Raw genomic sequence first — 15856 nt, 5'->3', positions numbered from 1 at the left:
ATGCAATACGAATCATTTAGTAAAGAAACAGTCATAATTTTGATGTATGAGTGTTTCCTTTTCCTAACCAACATGCTTCACCTTTAACTGCTGCAACACCCAATTTTGCACCTGGGCTTTGCCCCTATCTTCACTGTATGCCTTACCTTAGGCAAGCCAATACTTACCAATCACACTGTCAATGGATAGCAATACTGGCCTACTTTCCAGGGCTGTTGCAACCATGACTAAGGTACAGTTTATGGAGCACTTGGAAGGAAGAGACAAAGGGTGGGTGTGGGGAGTGGAAGATGATCATTTTCTTGCTTCCCAGGAATACTACAGCTATGTGGCAAGCAACTGGAACACCTCGGCAGGCATCTATGTTGACATGGCCAACTACATCAAGATGTACGATCAGTTGCCTGAAAACTTACTGCCTTCCAAGCTCTACCTTGACAAGAACACCGAATACACCTTCTCTCTGTACCTGAGCATGAGAACAACGAAACAGAGCAGTAAGGGGTGTTGAGCTCAGGAACTGCTGTGATAGAGGAAGGGAGGGGTGGATCTGTCACATAAAACACAGCAGTTACAGGGCATCTCCCACACCCAACTGAGAATGTAATGTTGATATCTACTGTGAACCTCTTGTTTCTTGGGCATGTGGTGATATCTAAGGCCACACTCAGTGAAGCCATGATGTTAACACGCCCCCCCATAAGGTGTTTACACACACACACACACACACACACACACACGGTGAGTCGTTTAAAAGAGGCCCTGTGGATACAGAGTACAGATGTTCCACGGGGCCTCTTTTAAAAGACTCGCCGTGTATATGTGGATGTCTTGCAGTGGTAATACGAGTTGGCCTAGGCTATGCTTCCTCCTAATTTTGACTTGTGATCCTCCCTGCTTTTCTTCTGATTTCTGGTTCTACAGTAGCACAGACATGGAACAGAACTGAGGGGCTGGCAGAGGGGATGTCTTAGATTGGCTGGACACAGAGAAATGGGGGGGGGGGAAGGAACCAGGTGGGGGACCCCCAAGGGAAGAAGGCTCAAAGCCCGGGGAGTGGTGGTGGGGCAAGGATGAGTGGTCAGAGGGAGCAGACTGGGAGGCGGAAGCTGAAGAGGTAACAGGGTTTAGTGAGCAGGAAGAGGCGGCGGCAGAGAGCAGTCCAGAAGTAGAGGCAGAAGCGGAGGCTGGAGAGGAGGGAGGGGCAAGAAGCAGAGATGGGTCAGGCTGGTGAAGAAGCCAGGGTGTCTCCCCCTCTTGCTGTGACCAGCTCTCCTCCTCAAATGTCTCCCAGAAGCTGAAGAGGGTGGAGCAGAGACAAACAAGGCGGAGAAGGCTCAGATTGCTTGGGAAGGACCTGGGCTAGGAAGCCACTGTGGGGAAACAGGGACCTTCAGTCCTTGTAGCTGCCTCATTGGGGCAAGATCTAACGGGAAGAGTTGCTGTGCTCACTAGGCCTGGTCTCTGGAGCTCTTTGTTCCTCTGAATAAAGAGTTAACTTCACTGACACCATGTGAGTTATTACTGACCTGCTCCTGGCACCCCACCCCTGACGGGAGAGGTCTCCAGGAAAACCGTGATCACAGGCTTTCTTCTCAGCAGTGTTACTTATTTACAAGATTTATGTTCCATCCCTCTTCACGGGATCTTACGGTGGGCCACAACAATTCAAAAAACAATAAGAACAAAATGGAATATACTGGAATAGAATACCGTATTTTTCGGACTATTGGACGCACCGGTCCATAGGACGCACCTAGATTGGGGGGGGGGAAATAAAGGCAAAAAAAAATTATCCCCCCCCCCGCCAGGCGCGGGGCTGGGGCGGGGAAGCCCGAGCTTCCCCCACCCCCAGAACGGGACCCAGAGCCATGCTTTGGCATCGCTCTGGGAACTTGCGGGGCTGGGGGAGGAGGAAGCCTTCCGCCAGCCTCCAAACCATGTCGGGAGACAGCGGGATGGCGCGCTGCGCCTCTCCCGCTGTCCCCCGAGCTTGTGGGGCTGGCGGTGGGGCTCTCCTGAAGCCGGGAGGTTGTGGGGATGGTGGGGGGGGGGAGAAGCAGGCTTGCTTCTCCCTCCCCCAGCCTCCCGATCAGGTCGGGGAAAAGCGGGATAGCGGAGCGCCGCCATCCCGCTTTCCCCCGACCTGATCTGGAGGTTGTGGGGATGTGGGGGGGGGGGGAGAAGCAGGCTTGCTTCTCCCTCCCCCAGCCTCCCGATCAGGTCGGGGAAAAGCGGGATAGCGGAGCGCCGCCATCCCGCTTTCCCCCGACCTGATCTGGAGGTTGTGGGGCTGGTGGGGGGGAGAAGCAGGCTTGCTTCTCCCTCCCCCAGCCTCCCGATCAGGTCGGGGAAAAGCGGGATAGCGGAGCGCCGCCATCCCGCTTTTCCACGACCTGATCTGGAGGTTGTGGGGCTGGTGGGGGGGAGAAGCAGGCTTGCTTCTCCCTCCCCCAGCCTCCCGATCAGGTCGGGGAAAAGCGGGATAGCGGAGCGCCGCCATCCCGCTTTTCCACGACCTGATCTGGAGGTTGTGGGGCTGGTGGGGGGGAGAAGCAGGCTTGCTTCTCCCTCCCCCAGCCTCCCGATCAGGTCGGGGGAAAGCGGGATAGCGGAGCGCCGCCATCCCGCTTTTCCCCGACCTGATCTGGAGGTTGTGGGGATGTGGGGGGGGAGAAGCAGGCTTGCTTCTCCCCCCGCCAGCCTCCCGATCAGGTCGGGGAAAAGCGGGATAGCGGAGCGCCGCCATCCCGCTTTTCCACGACCTGATCTGGAGGTTGTGGGGCTGGTGGGGGGGAGAAGCAGGCTTGCTTCTCCCCCCGCCAGCCTCCAGATCAGGTCGGGGAATAGCGGGGTGGCGGCTCTGCGCCTCCCCGCTGTCCCCAGCTTTTGGGTGCAGGCTGCTGCCCGCAAGCCTTGCGAGCCCGCGGTACATCCCGCCGGGCTTGCAAGACTTGGGATAGCTTCCTGAAGCCTGGAGAGCGAGAGGGGTCGGTGCGCACGGACCCCTCTCGCTCTCCAGGCTTCAGCAAAAGCCTGCATTCGCACCATAGGACGCACACACATTTCCCCTTCATTTTTGGAGGGGAAAAAGTGCGTCCTATAGTGCGAAAAATACGGTAAATAGAATACACTCATACTCTGCCTACTAAATACAGTATATTAGATCGAATAGCCATGTGTCCCAGTAGACAGACAATAGCCCTCAGCCTGCTCAAAAAGCCTGGTGGAAAATGAGTCTTCTGCTGGTGCCGAAAGATAACCAACTTTGGCATCAGTCAGAGCTTGAAGCAGAGAGTTTTCCATAGGTGGGGTGCTACTGCCAAGAAGTAAGAGGGGGTCATATCTCACATGGTTGCTGCATGCCCAGCGAGAAGAATATTCATGGCAAGCACCAACGTTATGTTCCACATGTACATGCCCTATTCTTTTGCATTGGCTGATAGCTTTTTCATTTTGCTTGCAGTGGGGGAGTCAGCAGATGAAAATTCTCTCCAAAACATCTGGCTCACTCTCATCTTAGCCCATCCTGAATATATTCATACACATCTACATAGGCAGGAGCTCATCAGCAGAGGTTCAGTACTATATCAGGTAAGGGCCTCTCAAATCCTAGATGATGAAATGAGGCAAAATCCCCCTTGAAAAGTCAGAAATGCAGGCTTGCTCTGATCAGCATTTTGAAATGTGAGAAACCAGAACCCCATTCTCATTTTGAGACATATTTGAAACTATGCTTGCAAGCTTAGGTTTGTGCAAAATTTCTGGAATCTCTGAGCATATACAGAGTGCCTTTCTGCAAGCGTAATGAAGGCCTACAGATATTTACGTTGTTGCATGCCACCCCAGTCTCTGAGCTTTGTGTGATTCCAGGGGTTCCAGGCGCTCACCCAAGGTTCAGTTTCCTCGGAATGTGACGTCTTTATGTCATATATAGCTTATTTACACGCACATACATGCTGAGTCTACGATGGAGGAGCTTATAGCATTGCATCCCAGAAGGTCTTGTTTCTTCCATAACCACATTATATGATTTATAGCCTCTCTTCACCTTAAGGTTCCAGGATGGAATACAAAATATATGTTAAATCACAGGATTATAGATCATTAGAACCAATATAAACAACAGCCGGAAATGTCAGTACTGCTGAGAAGAAGCAAACAACAAAGATTCCTGACATGCGCTTAGAGGGTGGCAAGATCTGATATTATGAGTATTCTTGGCCATCCATTCTGCACCATTGAGTGGCTCACAAGGGAAAAATGCCATTAGAGAGCTGGTTTCTTATTAAAACTGATTCCATTTTAAACTCCTGTTTCTTTTGCACCACTGCATCTCTTCGTCCTCACAACAACAGATAGTTATTCATGACAAAGGCGTTTACCCGTATCAGCAGCTGAGTGGGAAGAACCTTCTGAAGAGTTCTTTTGGCTTAAAGGTAAGAAGGCAATCTTTGCTGAAGTCCCAGGGTCTTGTCTTCTATCACAGAATTGTTGCTCTTGGGCTAGGATAGGCCACCTGGTGCCGCTTCAGTGTACCAAAGGTGGCACATGAAATCAGTCTCCTGCCACACTGCTTCTTGCTTCTGATCTATTGAGTTGTACTCCTCTGGTATACAAGTGGCTAGAATTTGCCTTTCCCCTGACATTTGCTTGGCTCGTATTTACTTTCCCCAGGTTGCACACTCGGGAATGAACTGCTACGAGTACACATCCAACGGACCACGGATAAGGGTAAGGGTGGCTAGGATTGCTTGAAGGGAAGATAATTTCGCTCAATTCTCTCCTCCTGGTAGCAGCCCCGGAGGAGGCAGTTGGCACCTGATACTCAGGATTTCCAGTCTGAATCCCTCCCCACCATGGTACCTGACAATGCTGAAAATTCTTGAAGCTCAGTAATTCTGGAAAGGCAGCTTGTTTGCCGTGAACAGTCTTCCTCTGCAGCCTACAGCTGTGGGAATTGTTTAGAGGTGCGGCGGCCACCTTGACTGGCCTTGCTTTTGTGGCTTTGTTGGGTGGCAAATTAAGCAAGCCATGTTTTTCTTCTCCAGACTATGGCATAGTGTGAGGGGGACGATGGGGTCCGTAGTCCCGGGTGCAGAATTCTGGGGGGGGGGGGTGCAACCAGGCGCTCCCATGACAAGGCCACTTGGCTGCCATCTTCTGGAGCCACAGGGAGGCGAGCCGCACCCGAGCGGTGGTGGTGCCTCTTTCTCCTCATGGCTGGCTAAGGGGTGCTCACACCTGGGGGCGGAACTCCCACCGGCTGGAGTCTGGACTTTTCTGGCCTGCACCACTCCTTCGCCAGGGCCTCCCTTGGCTGAGGCATGTGCCCTGCAGCAGGAGCATAGAAGGAAAGCTGCCCGCTCACCTGGGACCCCCTGGCACCTGCCCTTGTGCCGTGCAGCCAAGGACAGGCGGCCGGTAAAAGGCTGCACTTGGCACCTCAGCCTGGTCTCGACTGCCCTCCTCCTAGGCCTGCTGTAGCTGCAGCTCTGGTGCTGCTGAGACACCACCAAGCCAGCCAGCGATCATCAGCCGCCGCTCCCAACAGGGGCTCACCAAGCTGAGAGGGCAAACACTGTTACCAGCTGGCAACCTCCGTGAGGAGTGGCCACCGCAAGGGCGCAACAAAGTCTGCCTGTTGCCTTCCGTGCGACACCTGCCAGGAGGTGCAAAATAATCAAAAAAATTCCTGCAGGCCAGACTTCTGTTCCAAGGCAGAGGAGCAGAACTAGTACAAAAGCGTGGTGAGTCCTCTCGGGTGTATTCTAGGGAACCCTTCATGAAGGTCAAGGTGAAGGTACCTTAGGCATTGACCGAGGGGTCCTCCGAGGAGATGCCTGTCCAAATTATCCTCTGCAACATGCAGGGATTCCACAGCAGACACAGAGGTGAAAAGGGGTCCTTTTAAGAGAGGGAGTTTGCAATCCAGTGTTCTAAAAAAGAAAGAAAGAAAAAAAGGCCCCTTTTCTTTTCCAATTTGCTTGCCCCCACAGGGCAGCTATGTGTCGACTGTCTACATTGGATGTCCCCCAGGCAAGAGGCTAGCTTTTGACATTACTTCCACCAAGAATGAGACTACCGTCAAGAACAAGCGCTACTTTGATTGTATCAAGAAGGACCCCGAGATGCCTTGCTTCTCCTTCAATGATGGTAAGGCTGGGGTGAAGTGGGGTGTCTGGGTGGGTCAGATCTGTGAGGCTTATAGATGAAGTTAATTAAGGAATGATGGATGCCAGGCAGAAGACACATGGTGATACCACACCTGCTTGATTCATTTGCAGTGTTTTACCCTTCTTTTTTGATCCAAGATATGGTGACAGGAGACTCGGGACGTTTCAATGGAAGGTAAGGGCTGAGCTGTGCTTTTGATGGCATTTTGTCGCTTTGCTGAACTGAAATCAGTGACTCTCCACTGAGCATATTGTTCAAAGGCCAGGGGGAGGGTAAGATGGAGGCACCTAGGTCAACGCCAGGGTGCCCAGGCCTTGGGGCTAGTATGACCCAAGACGTTTTCGCTGGGGACTTCCAGGTAAAGCTGAAGGCCAATCAGAGGAAGCCCTGTTGTCGCTAGGGAAGGACAGAGAAGACTGTTTCCAGTCCCTTCCATTTTTGTATATGTTCGAAAACGCATTCCACCCCATGTCCACATTAATTTTCAAATCTGCATCTAGATACATGTTTTTAATACATTTTCTCTCAAAATATGCAATTTGATGCATTTTCTTTTTGAACTGAGAACTGCATCGTGAACTCTGGAGAGGTGTGAAGGATGACTAACTTCTGATCTGCACCTTAGTCTGAGTGGTGTTGATTGGGTCAGTTTGTATCAAAACACACCAAGAACAAATTCCTCAAGAGTCCCTAGTTGCTATGTGACACCCTTGAAGGCAAGAAAATTGTCTGGCAGGTATACATTTGTACTAACGGTACACCCCAACTGATCTGGCATCACGGCTAAGGACACGGCTGGGGAAACTCTGCCATGAGCTTAGCTTGGTGGCCAGAGGCAAGTCTTCAGTCGATGGGACACACAGGAGATCCATGAATAGGACATCCTAATTTTTTAAAAGGGAAAGGTACCTGGGAGGATTGTGGTGGCCCAGAGGAAATGGGTTATTTTGACTCATTTTAATTTGGTTTCAGACCTAGGAATGGCTCTAAAACTGCCCTGGTTGGCAACCTTTCTCAGGCGAGATACAGAAGGAAATGCTCTTGTTGATTCCCCTGACCTCTCAGTGACTGGTATCCTCTGGGAGTGGGTCCCCGGCTTGTTTGTTGTTTGTTGTGGGGGAGGAAGGGAAAGGAGAATGTTAGCTGCTTTGAGACTCCTTAGGGTAGTGATAAAGCTGGATATCAAATCCAAACTCCTCCTCCTCCTCCTCCTCCTCCTCCTCCTCCTCCTCCTCCTCCTCCTCCTCCTCTTCTTCTTCTTGCTGTGATAGGAGAAATGGCAGTTTTGTCCGAGCTGTTTGTGAATGGGTGTGGTTTTTTTTTAACTGTTTAAGCTTGTGCAAACTCACCTCCATCTTGCTTATTCTGCTGGCAGCTACATCTTCAGAGTAATTGGTGGGGGACCATTTTCGATGGAGAACATCAGATACTTCAGTGAGGAAGAGACCTTTCAGTACAACACAGTGAATGGCAGGTGACCACATTTTGCAGACCCCCACAGTGCCTAGCATTGTGACCTTAGCGGTTTAGTATCTATGTCTTATTCAAATGCAACATTTTTAGTCAGTTTAAAAGACCCCCATTTGGGACCAGTCTTTCCAAGCCCGCGCACCATGTGAACATGCCCATGTAAGAAAAGTGCTGATTTGCCATATGAGAGTGAGAGAGCGCAATTAAATAATCACAGGCTCCTGTGTTCCCCCAACTGCTTATGCACAGAGGAGCTGCTCCTCCAGCCGGTTCACTCCTTCCAGATGACTAAGGAGAAGCAATACCTCAGCAGTGCTAAATGGCCCTAGTGCAGAAGCAGCCAATGGCCGCCTTCTCAGAATTGTGGACAGAGGAAACTGCCTCATACTGCAACAGACCATTGGATTATTCTGTCCAGGGACTGGGGACTTGCTGAATTCTGACAACATCTGGAGGGCCACTATTGCCAGTGCACTCTGATGGGCAGTGTCTCCACAGTGTCTAAGGAAGGGGGAATCTTTCCTGGTCCTTTTTCCTGTAACCATTTAACTGGAGATATCAGTGCTCAGACCTGGACCCTTTTGAATATGAGGCATGTGCTCTGCCTACTGATCTGTGGCCCCTTGGGTTGTGGCTTACAAACAGCCACTTGTCTGGTCTGTGATGAGAATTGCCTCCACTTTGGGAGATAGAGCAGAGGAACAGCTGTGAGCTGCAGTGCTTTTTTTTCTTTAAAAAAACGTTTAGGGGTACTCTCATTTTGACTAAAGAAAATCACCATTTTATTGTTCAAATTGGGAAAAATAAATACAGCAAATAGACAAAAGTACAAAGATTCACAAAACGTGTAGGGGTATGCGTACCCCAGCGTTCCTCCAGAAAAAAAGCACTGGTGAGTTGTAAGAGATTTGATTCTCCCCCTTCTATTTTGAAGCTGATAATGAGCCATAGCTGATGAACATAGGAATGTAAAAGCTGGCAAGGGTGGGTGGGTAACAATGGGCTATTAAGGATGTGAGTGGCCTGGTAACCACTTTAGGCTTCCTTGCAAAGCTTAGCTGTCTTAATTCATGGTTGATTTCATATTCTCTTTCCAGTGCAACATCAAGTTTGATCTGGCTTAGGGCTGAAATGCACGAAGATAAAGTTGATTCTGAAGGTTTTCATATCCTCTCTCAAGCCGAGTCTGGGATTTTGTAAGGAAACATTTGCTGCGTCTTTGGGTGTGGGTGTCAGTTTCTGATCTAAAACCTCCCAAATTCTTCTTCCCAAATGAAATATGAAATTTGGTCGGCAATAAAACATAAGAAGAGCCATGCTGAATCAGGTCAAAGACCTGTCTAGTCCAGCTTCAGATTGTCATGGGGCCAACCAAGTGCTCTTGGAAGCATTCAAGAAGCGTTGGGGTTGCGGCCATTTTTCCACTTGTGCTTTCCAGCAACTGGCATTCAGAGACACATTTGTCTCCAACGGCAGACATATAACATAGCTATTGTGGCTACTAGCCACTGAATTTGCCCAATTCCCTTTTAAAAACATCTAAGTCAGTGGACATCACTACATCGGGTGGGAACAAGTTTAACCCTGTACTGTGTGAAGAAGGCCTTTCTTTTGCCTGTCCTGAATCTTCTAACATTCATCTTCCTTGGATAATAATAATAATAATAATAATAATAATAATAATAATAATAATAATAATTTATTATTTATACCCCGCCCATCTGGCTGGGCTTCCCCAGCCACTCTGGGTGGCTTCCAAAAAAATATTAAAATACTGTGATACATCAAACATTAAAGGAGCTGCCTTCAGATGTCTTCTAAAAGTCTGGTAGTTGTTGTTCTCTTTGACATCTGGTGAGAGGGCGTTCCACAGGGAGGGCGCCACTACTGAGAAGGCCCTCTGCCTGGTTCCCTGTAATTGGCTTCTCGCAGCGAGGGAACCACCAGAAGGCCCTCGGTGCTGGACCTCAGTGTCCAGGTAGAATGATGGGGGTGGAGACGCTCCTTCAGATATACTGGACCGAGGCCGTTTAGGGCTTTCAAGGTCAGCACCAACACTTTGAATTGTGCTCGGAAACGTACTGGGAGCCAATGTAGGTCTTTCAAGACCGGTGTTATATGGTCTCGGCGGCCGCTCCCAGTCACCAGTCTGGCTGCCGCGTTCTGGATTAGTTGTAGTTTCTGGGTCACCTTCAAAGGTAGCCCCAAGTAGAGCGCATTGCAGTAGTCCAAGCGGGAGATAACTAGAGCATGCACCACTCTGGTGAGGCAGTCCGCAGGCAGATAGGGTCTCAGCCTGCGTACCAGATGGAGCTGGTAAACAGCTGCCCTGGACACAGATTTGATGGATGTCCACAGGTTCTAGTCGAAACAAAATAAAAAAAATCCTTCCAGTAGCACCTTAGAGAAGAACTAAATTTGTTATTGGTATGAGCTTTTGTGTGCATGCACACTTCTTCAGATACACACGCAAGCACATCCCAATAACAAACTTAGTTGTTCTCTAAGGTGCTACTGGAAGGATTTTTATTATTATTTTGTTTTGACTATGGCAGACCAGCACGGATACCTACCTGTCACAAGTTCTAGTGTTACGAGGGAGAAAAACTCCTCTCTGTCCACTTTCTCCAAGCCATGCCCAACTTCATGTCCCTCTTATCATGTCCCTGCCTCTTACTTGCCCTTTTCCCAATTTAAAAAGGCTTAAAAGTTGTAAACTTTCCTCACAGGGAAATTGTTCCAACCCCTAAATCATTTTGGTTATCCTCCTCTAAAAATGTTACGGCTCTACTAGTATCCTTTTTGAGGACATGTGCTTTATTTCCCTTCTGTTTCTCTCTTCTTTGGGTCACCTGCCATCTGCCAAAAAGTAAAGGCAAAGGACCTCTGGACAGTTAAGTCCCGTCAAAGGTGACTATGGGGTTGTGGCGCTCATCTCCACTTTCAGGCCGAGGGAGCCGGCGTTTGTCCACAGACAGCTTTCCGGGTCATGTGTCCCGCATGACTAAACCACTTTATTGTCCCCAGCTAGGGACATGAATTGAAACAGCCTACCATGTAAGACATCATAAGGCAAAATCCCTTTCCTCCCACAGGTGGGTGTGCCAGACGAATTCTCCATGCTATGATATTGTCCCTCAGGGTCCGTCTGCTCCTGATTATTTTTTTGTGGTGGAAGTATCAAACAGGTAGGTTTGAGTTTTTAAAATGTGTTTGGTTCATTTTAAAAAGAATAAAATTAATTTACAGTTGAACTGAATTATACTGATAAGCTACCTTTCAGCCATAAGAACTCCTGAGCACAAGTTAAAACAATTCACAATCAAAAGGTGGTGTTCAACTTGAGTTTTACGTAGACTAGACTCATTGAAATTAATGGCCTTATTACGTCATGGGGATGGGAGAAAGTACCACTCTGAAAGCACGGAGAAGAAACATGGTTTGGAAGGTAGTGGACCAGGAGATGAATGATGTGAGAAACCAAGAAGAGCCTATGTAAAGATCTAAGCACTGGGAGAGCTGTAAACAGCAATTGACCAAAGCCAAGCTGGCCTGCTCAGACCAGTAGTCAACTGACGTCCTGCCTCTTTTGCTTCCATAGGGGTGTCGACGAAAGCACCTACTGTGATTATGCCTTGGAGTTCATTATCCATGTCCATGGCTTGCGCCTCAGCCCCACCCGGGCCATCTTTCTCTTGAAGGTAACAGCTGCCATGCCTTGAGCATCTTCATTCTTGGAATGAAAAGGCTTTGCTTGATGACCAAAAGGACATCAGGGTCAACACCATGGAAGTCTCCCTGTAGAGGGCATATATGGAGTGCCACACTTGAAAAAGCCCCCCCCCCAGCCATCTAGTCATAACAGACCCCCTATACTTCAGGGGGGCTCTGGTGATGGCCAGCTTCATGGGGAATAAAGTGGCCCTATGGATACCCAAGTTCAAAGTCCTGCCAGGACCACATAACACCGGTTCTGAGAGATCTGCATTGGCTCCCAGTACGTTTCCGAGCGCGATTCAAAGTGTTGGTGCTGACCTTTAAAGCCCTAAACGGCCTCGGTCCTGTATACCTGAAGGAGCGTCTCCACCCCCATCGTTCTGCCCGGACACCGAGATCCAGCGCCGAGGGCTTCCTGGCGGTTCCCTCATTGCGAGAAGTGAGGCTACAGGGAACCAGACAGAGGGCCTTCTCGGTAGTGGCGCCCACCCTGTGGAACGCCTTCCCATCAGATGTCAAAGAGATAAACATCTACCTGACATTCAGAAGATATCTTAAGGCAGCCCTGTTCAGGGAAGTTCTTAATATGTAACGCTGTACTGTTTTCAACACTTGATTGGGAGCTGCCCAGAGTGGCTGGGGAAACTCAGCCAGATGGGCGGGGTATAAATAATAAATTATTATTATTATTGCTTCAGGCTATAATGATGAGAACCAGCTGTGCTTGTAGCATAGCACTGTAGAATAATAATAATAATAATAATAATAATAATAATAATAATAATAATAATAATAATAATTTATTATTTGTACCCCGCCCATCTGGCTGGGTTTCCCCAGCCACTCTGGGCGGCTTCCAACAAAGATGAAAAATACACTAATATGTCACATTTTAAAAACTTCCCTGAACAGGGCTCCCTTCAGATGTCTTCTGAATGTCAGGTAGTTGTTTATCGCTTTGACATCTGATGGGAGGGCATTCCACAGGGCGGGCGTCACTACCGAGAAGGCCCTCTGCCTGGTTCCCTGTAGCTTTGCTTCTCGCAATGAGGGAACCGCCAGAAGACTGAATGAAGGCAGTAGGCCTCTGAAAACCAGTTGCTGGGAATCACAAATGGGGCAAATCCTATTGTCTTGCCTGGGGGCTTCTCACTGCCATCTGTTTGGCCAAAGTGAGTATAGAATTGTTCTTCTCACAATGGCCAACCATATCTCCCTGGGAAGCCCGCAAGCAAGCATAAGAGTTGCCTCCCCACATGTGATTCAAAGCAAATGGTATTCAGCGGCTGGTTGCCTCCAACAGTGGAGGTAGAAGGTAGCTGCCGTGGCCAGTACCCCGCTGACAGCCTTATCCTGCAAAAAAATTCCCTACCCTGTTTTAAAGTTGGTGGCCATCAGTATGACTTGTGCAAGTGAATTCTGCCGTGGGAACAAATGCCATCGTTCTTACCACGCTTTGTGCCGTTTAGGAAAAGGGAAGCAGCATGGCAGGGAGTGAGAATAGCTGGCTGAACCCAAACAGAAAAAAATCGTTCTAGGAGGGAGGATGCACTGCAACACCCTTGTTGCTGATCCCATTGGTTTTATCTTTTGCTAGCCTGAATCCGCAGAAGGGAATGAACATTTGTGTGCAGTCCCACATTCATTCCTTTCTTGCTCCCTCTCCTAGCAATTTTTGAGGTTTCTGTTCACATATAGGTATTGCTAACAATTAGGAATTAACAACCACCTTCTCTCTTCCCCCCTCTCCGCTCCAAGGTTACAATAGCCATCATCCTTGGCTTGCTACTTCTATACATAGTGGTTTACATCACGGGCCCCTTGGTCAAGGGCTTATTCAACAGAACATTCCGGAGATTGGAGGAAGCTTTAGCTATGCGAATAGGTGAGTTGGCAACAAGCAGGGGCACTAAGGAGGACCAAACCTCCTTGAGACTTCTGTTAGGGAACCATCTGATAGGGAAAAGGTGATCTCTTAGCAGGAAGGCCAATTTTGGTTTGCCTTATGGACTTAGGTCTGCCAGTCCCATCAACATGGGGAAGATGTCATTTGTATCTTGAGGAGGCAGGGATATGGCTAATCCTAACTCACCAAGAGGGGAGAGGAGAGGAGGCTGATGGAACGCATCAAGAAAGGTGTTTGAAAAGGGGTGAGGGGTTGCTGGCTCTGCAGGCGAGGGGTGACATAGCTGGGCTTCAGAGTGTGTTTCTCCACAGGGTTGGTCAAGGGAGCTGTGGACTCAAAAAGGGTGAGAACCTCTGCCCTAAACTGTTGGAGTGGTTTAAAAGGGCATATTCAGTGTAGGAGAGGCTAGGCCAGTGCAAACAGGAATGAAGTAGAAAGAGTGAACAATCTCCTGTCAGTTGTGGATTTTTGAGGAGACCCTATTGGTGACCCTTGGCCTAAGGTCACCTAATGATTTAGCTCAACTGTACTAGGGCAGGCAGGCACACTTTCACAGATGCTGTACCAGGCCTGCCCCCCTCTTTTTTTGCTTTGCTAGTCCAAAAACTGGGACTAAGCATGCTCCACGGAACCAGTTTAACAGTCAACGTATTGAGCCTCTCAGCTTCTTGTGAGTTACATCTTCAGCTATTTCTGGAACCATTTGAACCTCTCTCTCTCTCTCTCTCTCTCTCTCTCTCTCTCTCTCTCTCTCCTGCCAGAATCCAGCCTCACCTTCTCATCTTCATTCACCAGTCAAGGATCCCTGCAGCACTTGGCCTCTGAACTCAGCGGGATCAGTTCACCACAATCCCAATCCCCGAAAGGGCCTCCCCAGTCAAAAACGCGCTAATGTCAGCTGCAGCTTCCAGGCCCTTTCTGCCATTAGCCCTGCACTGTGTCTGGGTGCACCATCCCTCTGTGATTCTCCTTCCTCTGATGAGCTTGCAAAGGGCTCCTCTTTGCTTGCAGTGTCCTGACATGGAGCAAACAACAGCCACCTTGGACATAACAACTGAATGACATCTGAATCACAAAGCTTAAAACCCCCCACAAAACACGATGGTCTGTGAGCAAGTTGTTCAGTTGGCCCATTTGCAAGATGCATGGGAACCGTTCCAGAAATCTGTGTCAGTAAAACCACTAAGATCAGTTGGTGGGAGATACCCAGAGACTACCCAGTTTCAACTATTATCACCCTAGGCAGCACCTTTTTGCTATCCTTCAAACCCCTTTAGTCATCTCAGGTCAATATGTAATGTATTCCATTGCCCTGATGCTTTCTCAGCTGCAGTGTATCATCCTGACGCTAGAAAGCAGCTGCAGAATTAAACCGGACAGGCCAACTTAACCAAAAAACCTGATTGATCCACCTTACACATGACAAGTGCCTGATCCTGTACATGAAACTCCAGGCCTGTTTTCAGCTTAAAATCTGCCTGTGTAGAGGCAGTTTGTGAATGAATGGAAAGCCATTGCACCTTTCCCCAGTCATTTCTTAAAAAGGAGGCAGATAATCCTTTTTACCAATTTTCTTATCTGTCCACTTAACATTGTTGTTAGTTTTTGATGGTCATTCCAAGACGTTACATGGTTCATTAAACATTTGGTTGCTGTGCAATTTGGTTGGTAAGGAGTATCTTTTGTCCTCCAGTGAGTGCAGAACATAAAAGTGGAAAGTCATCATCTTCTCATTGCACAGGTCTGACCTGTGAGCATGTATTGACGCACACAGAGACACCCCAGTCAGGACAGGAGCAAGGATTCCCCCCCCCCCCGTGCACTCCCACATGAATTTAAAAGCATGCAAGTTTCATAGGCAAATTCTTGGGGATCAGGAAACTGCAAGAGGGTTAGCTTGCAAGGTGGAAGGGGATAAAGCGGGGAGAATATCAGGCTCAGCTCGGATTTTCTCCCTCCTTGTAATCTGGTATTAAAATGGAGAGGAAAAAGGAATCATGCAGAAGACCTGAGAGCAGCTCTGTCTCTCACAAGGGGCTCTAAATTCATCTTTGCTGACCTCTGAAAGCTGCTCAGGACAGAGGCTGCCTGCATGCCATACATTTAAATCACACAACTTCCCTAAAATAATTCTGGGAACCATAGCTTTTAAAGGGGTGCTGGGAATCTAGCTTTGTGAGGGGTAAGCTGCAGTATGTGGACAGAGTACTCCCAGAAGTGCAAGCTGGATTTAGAAGAGGCAGAGGAACCAGAGACTAAATTGTAAACATGCGCTGGATTATGGAGAAAGCTAGAGAGTTCCAGAAAGACATCTACTTCTGCTTCATTGACTACGCAAAAGCCTTTGTGTCGACCACAGCAAACTATGGCAAGTTCTTAAAGAAATGGGAGTGCCTGATCACCTCATCTGTCTCCTGAGAAATCTCTATGTGGGACAAGAAGCTACAGTTAGAACTGGATATGGAACAACTGATTGGTTCAAAATTGGGAAAGGAGTACGACAAGGCTTTGGAAACCATTTTCCTGGGTTAAAAAGTTGTCTTATACGCCGGAACATATGGTAAATGTGCAAAGGATTCTTTTAAA

At 48.7% G+C, this 15856-nt stretch overlaps 1 protein-coding gene across 4 annotated transcripts in view; it reads left to right on the top strand.

Moving 5' to 3' along the window:
* The window catches only part of CATSPERG (cation channel sperm associated auxiliary subunit gamma), a 48249-nt gene extending 33894 nt beyond the window's left edge, over positions 1-14355 (top strand). For all 4 annotated transcript variants that reach the window (XM_081200168.1, XM_081200167.1, XM_081200169.1 and 1 more), the window contains 12 exons: positions 314-497; positions 3467-3594; positions 4359-4439; positions 4678-4734; positions 6000-6156; positions 6288-6351; positions 7553-7651; positions 8745-8843; positions 10743-10835; positions 11249-11348; positions 13123-13249; positions 14032-14355. In XM_081200168.1, coding sequence (XP_081056294.1) covers positions 314-497; positions 3467-3594; positions 4359-4439; positions 4678-4734; positions 6000-6156; positions 6288-6351; positions 7553-7651; positions 8745-8843; positions 10743-10835; positions 11249-11348; positions 13123-13249; positions 14032-14162 — 1320 coding nt within the window. In that variant the 3' untranslated portion in view covers positions 14163-14355. The remainder of the gene's footprint in view (positions 1-313; positions 498-3466; positions 3595-4358; positions 4440-4677; positions 4735-5999; positions 6157-6287; positions 6352-7552; positions 7652-8744; positions 8844-10742; positions 10836-11248; positions 11349-13122; positions 13250-14031) is intronic.
* The last annotated feature ends 1501 nt before the right edge of the window (positions 14356-15856 follow it).

The sequence above is a fragment of the Podarcis bocagei genome, assembly GCF_964188305.1.
Source record: "Podarcis bocagei genome assembly, chromosome: 7".
Lineage (NCBI taxonomy): Eukaryota > Metazoa > Chordata > Lepidosauria > Squamata > Lacertidae > Podarcis > Podarcis bocagei.
Note: the sequence above shows the minus strand (reverse complement) of the source record. Positions and strands in the feature narration are given on the sequence as shown.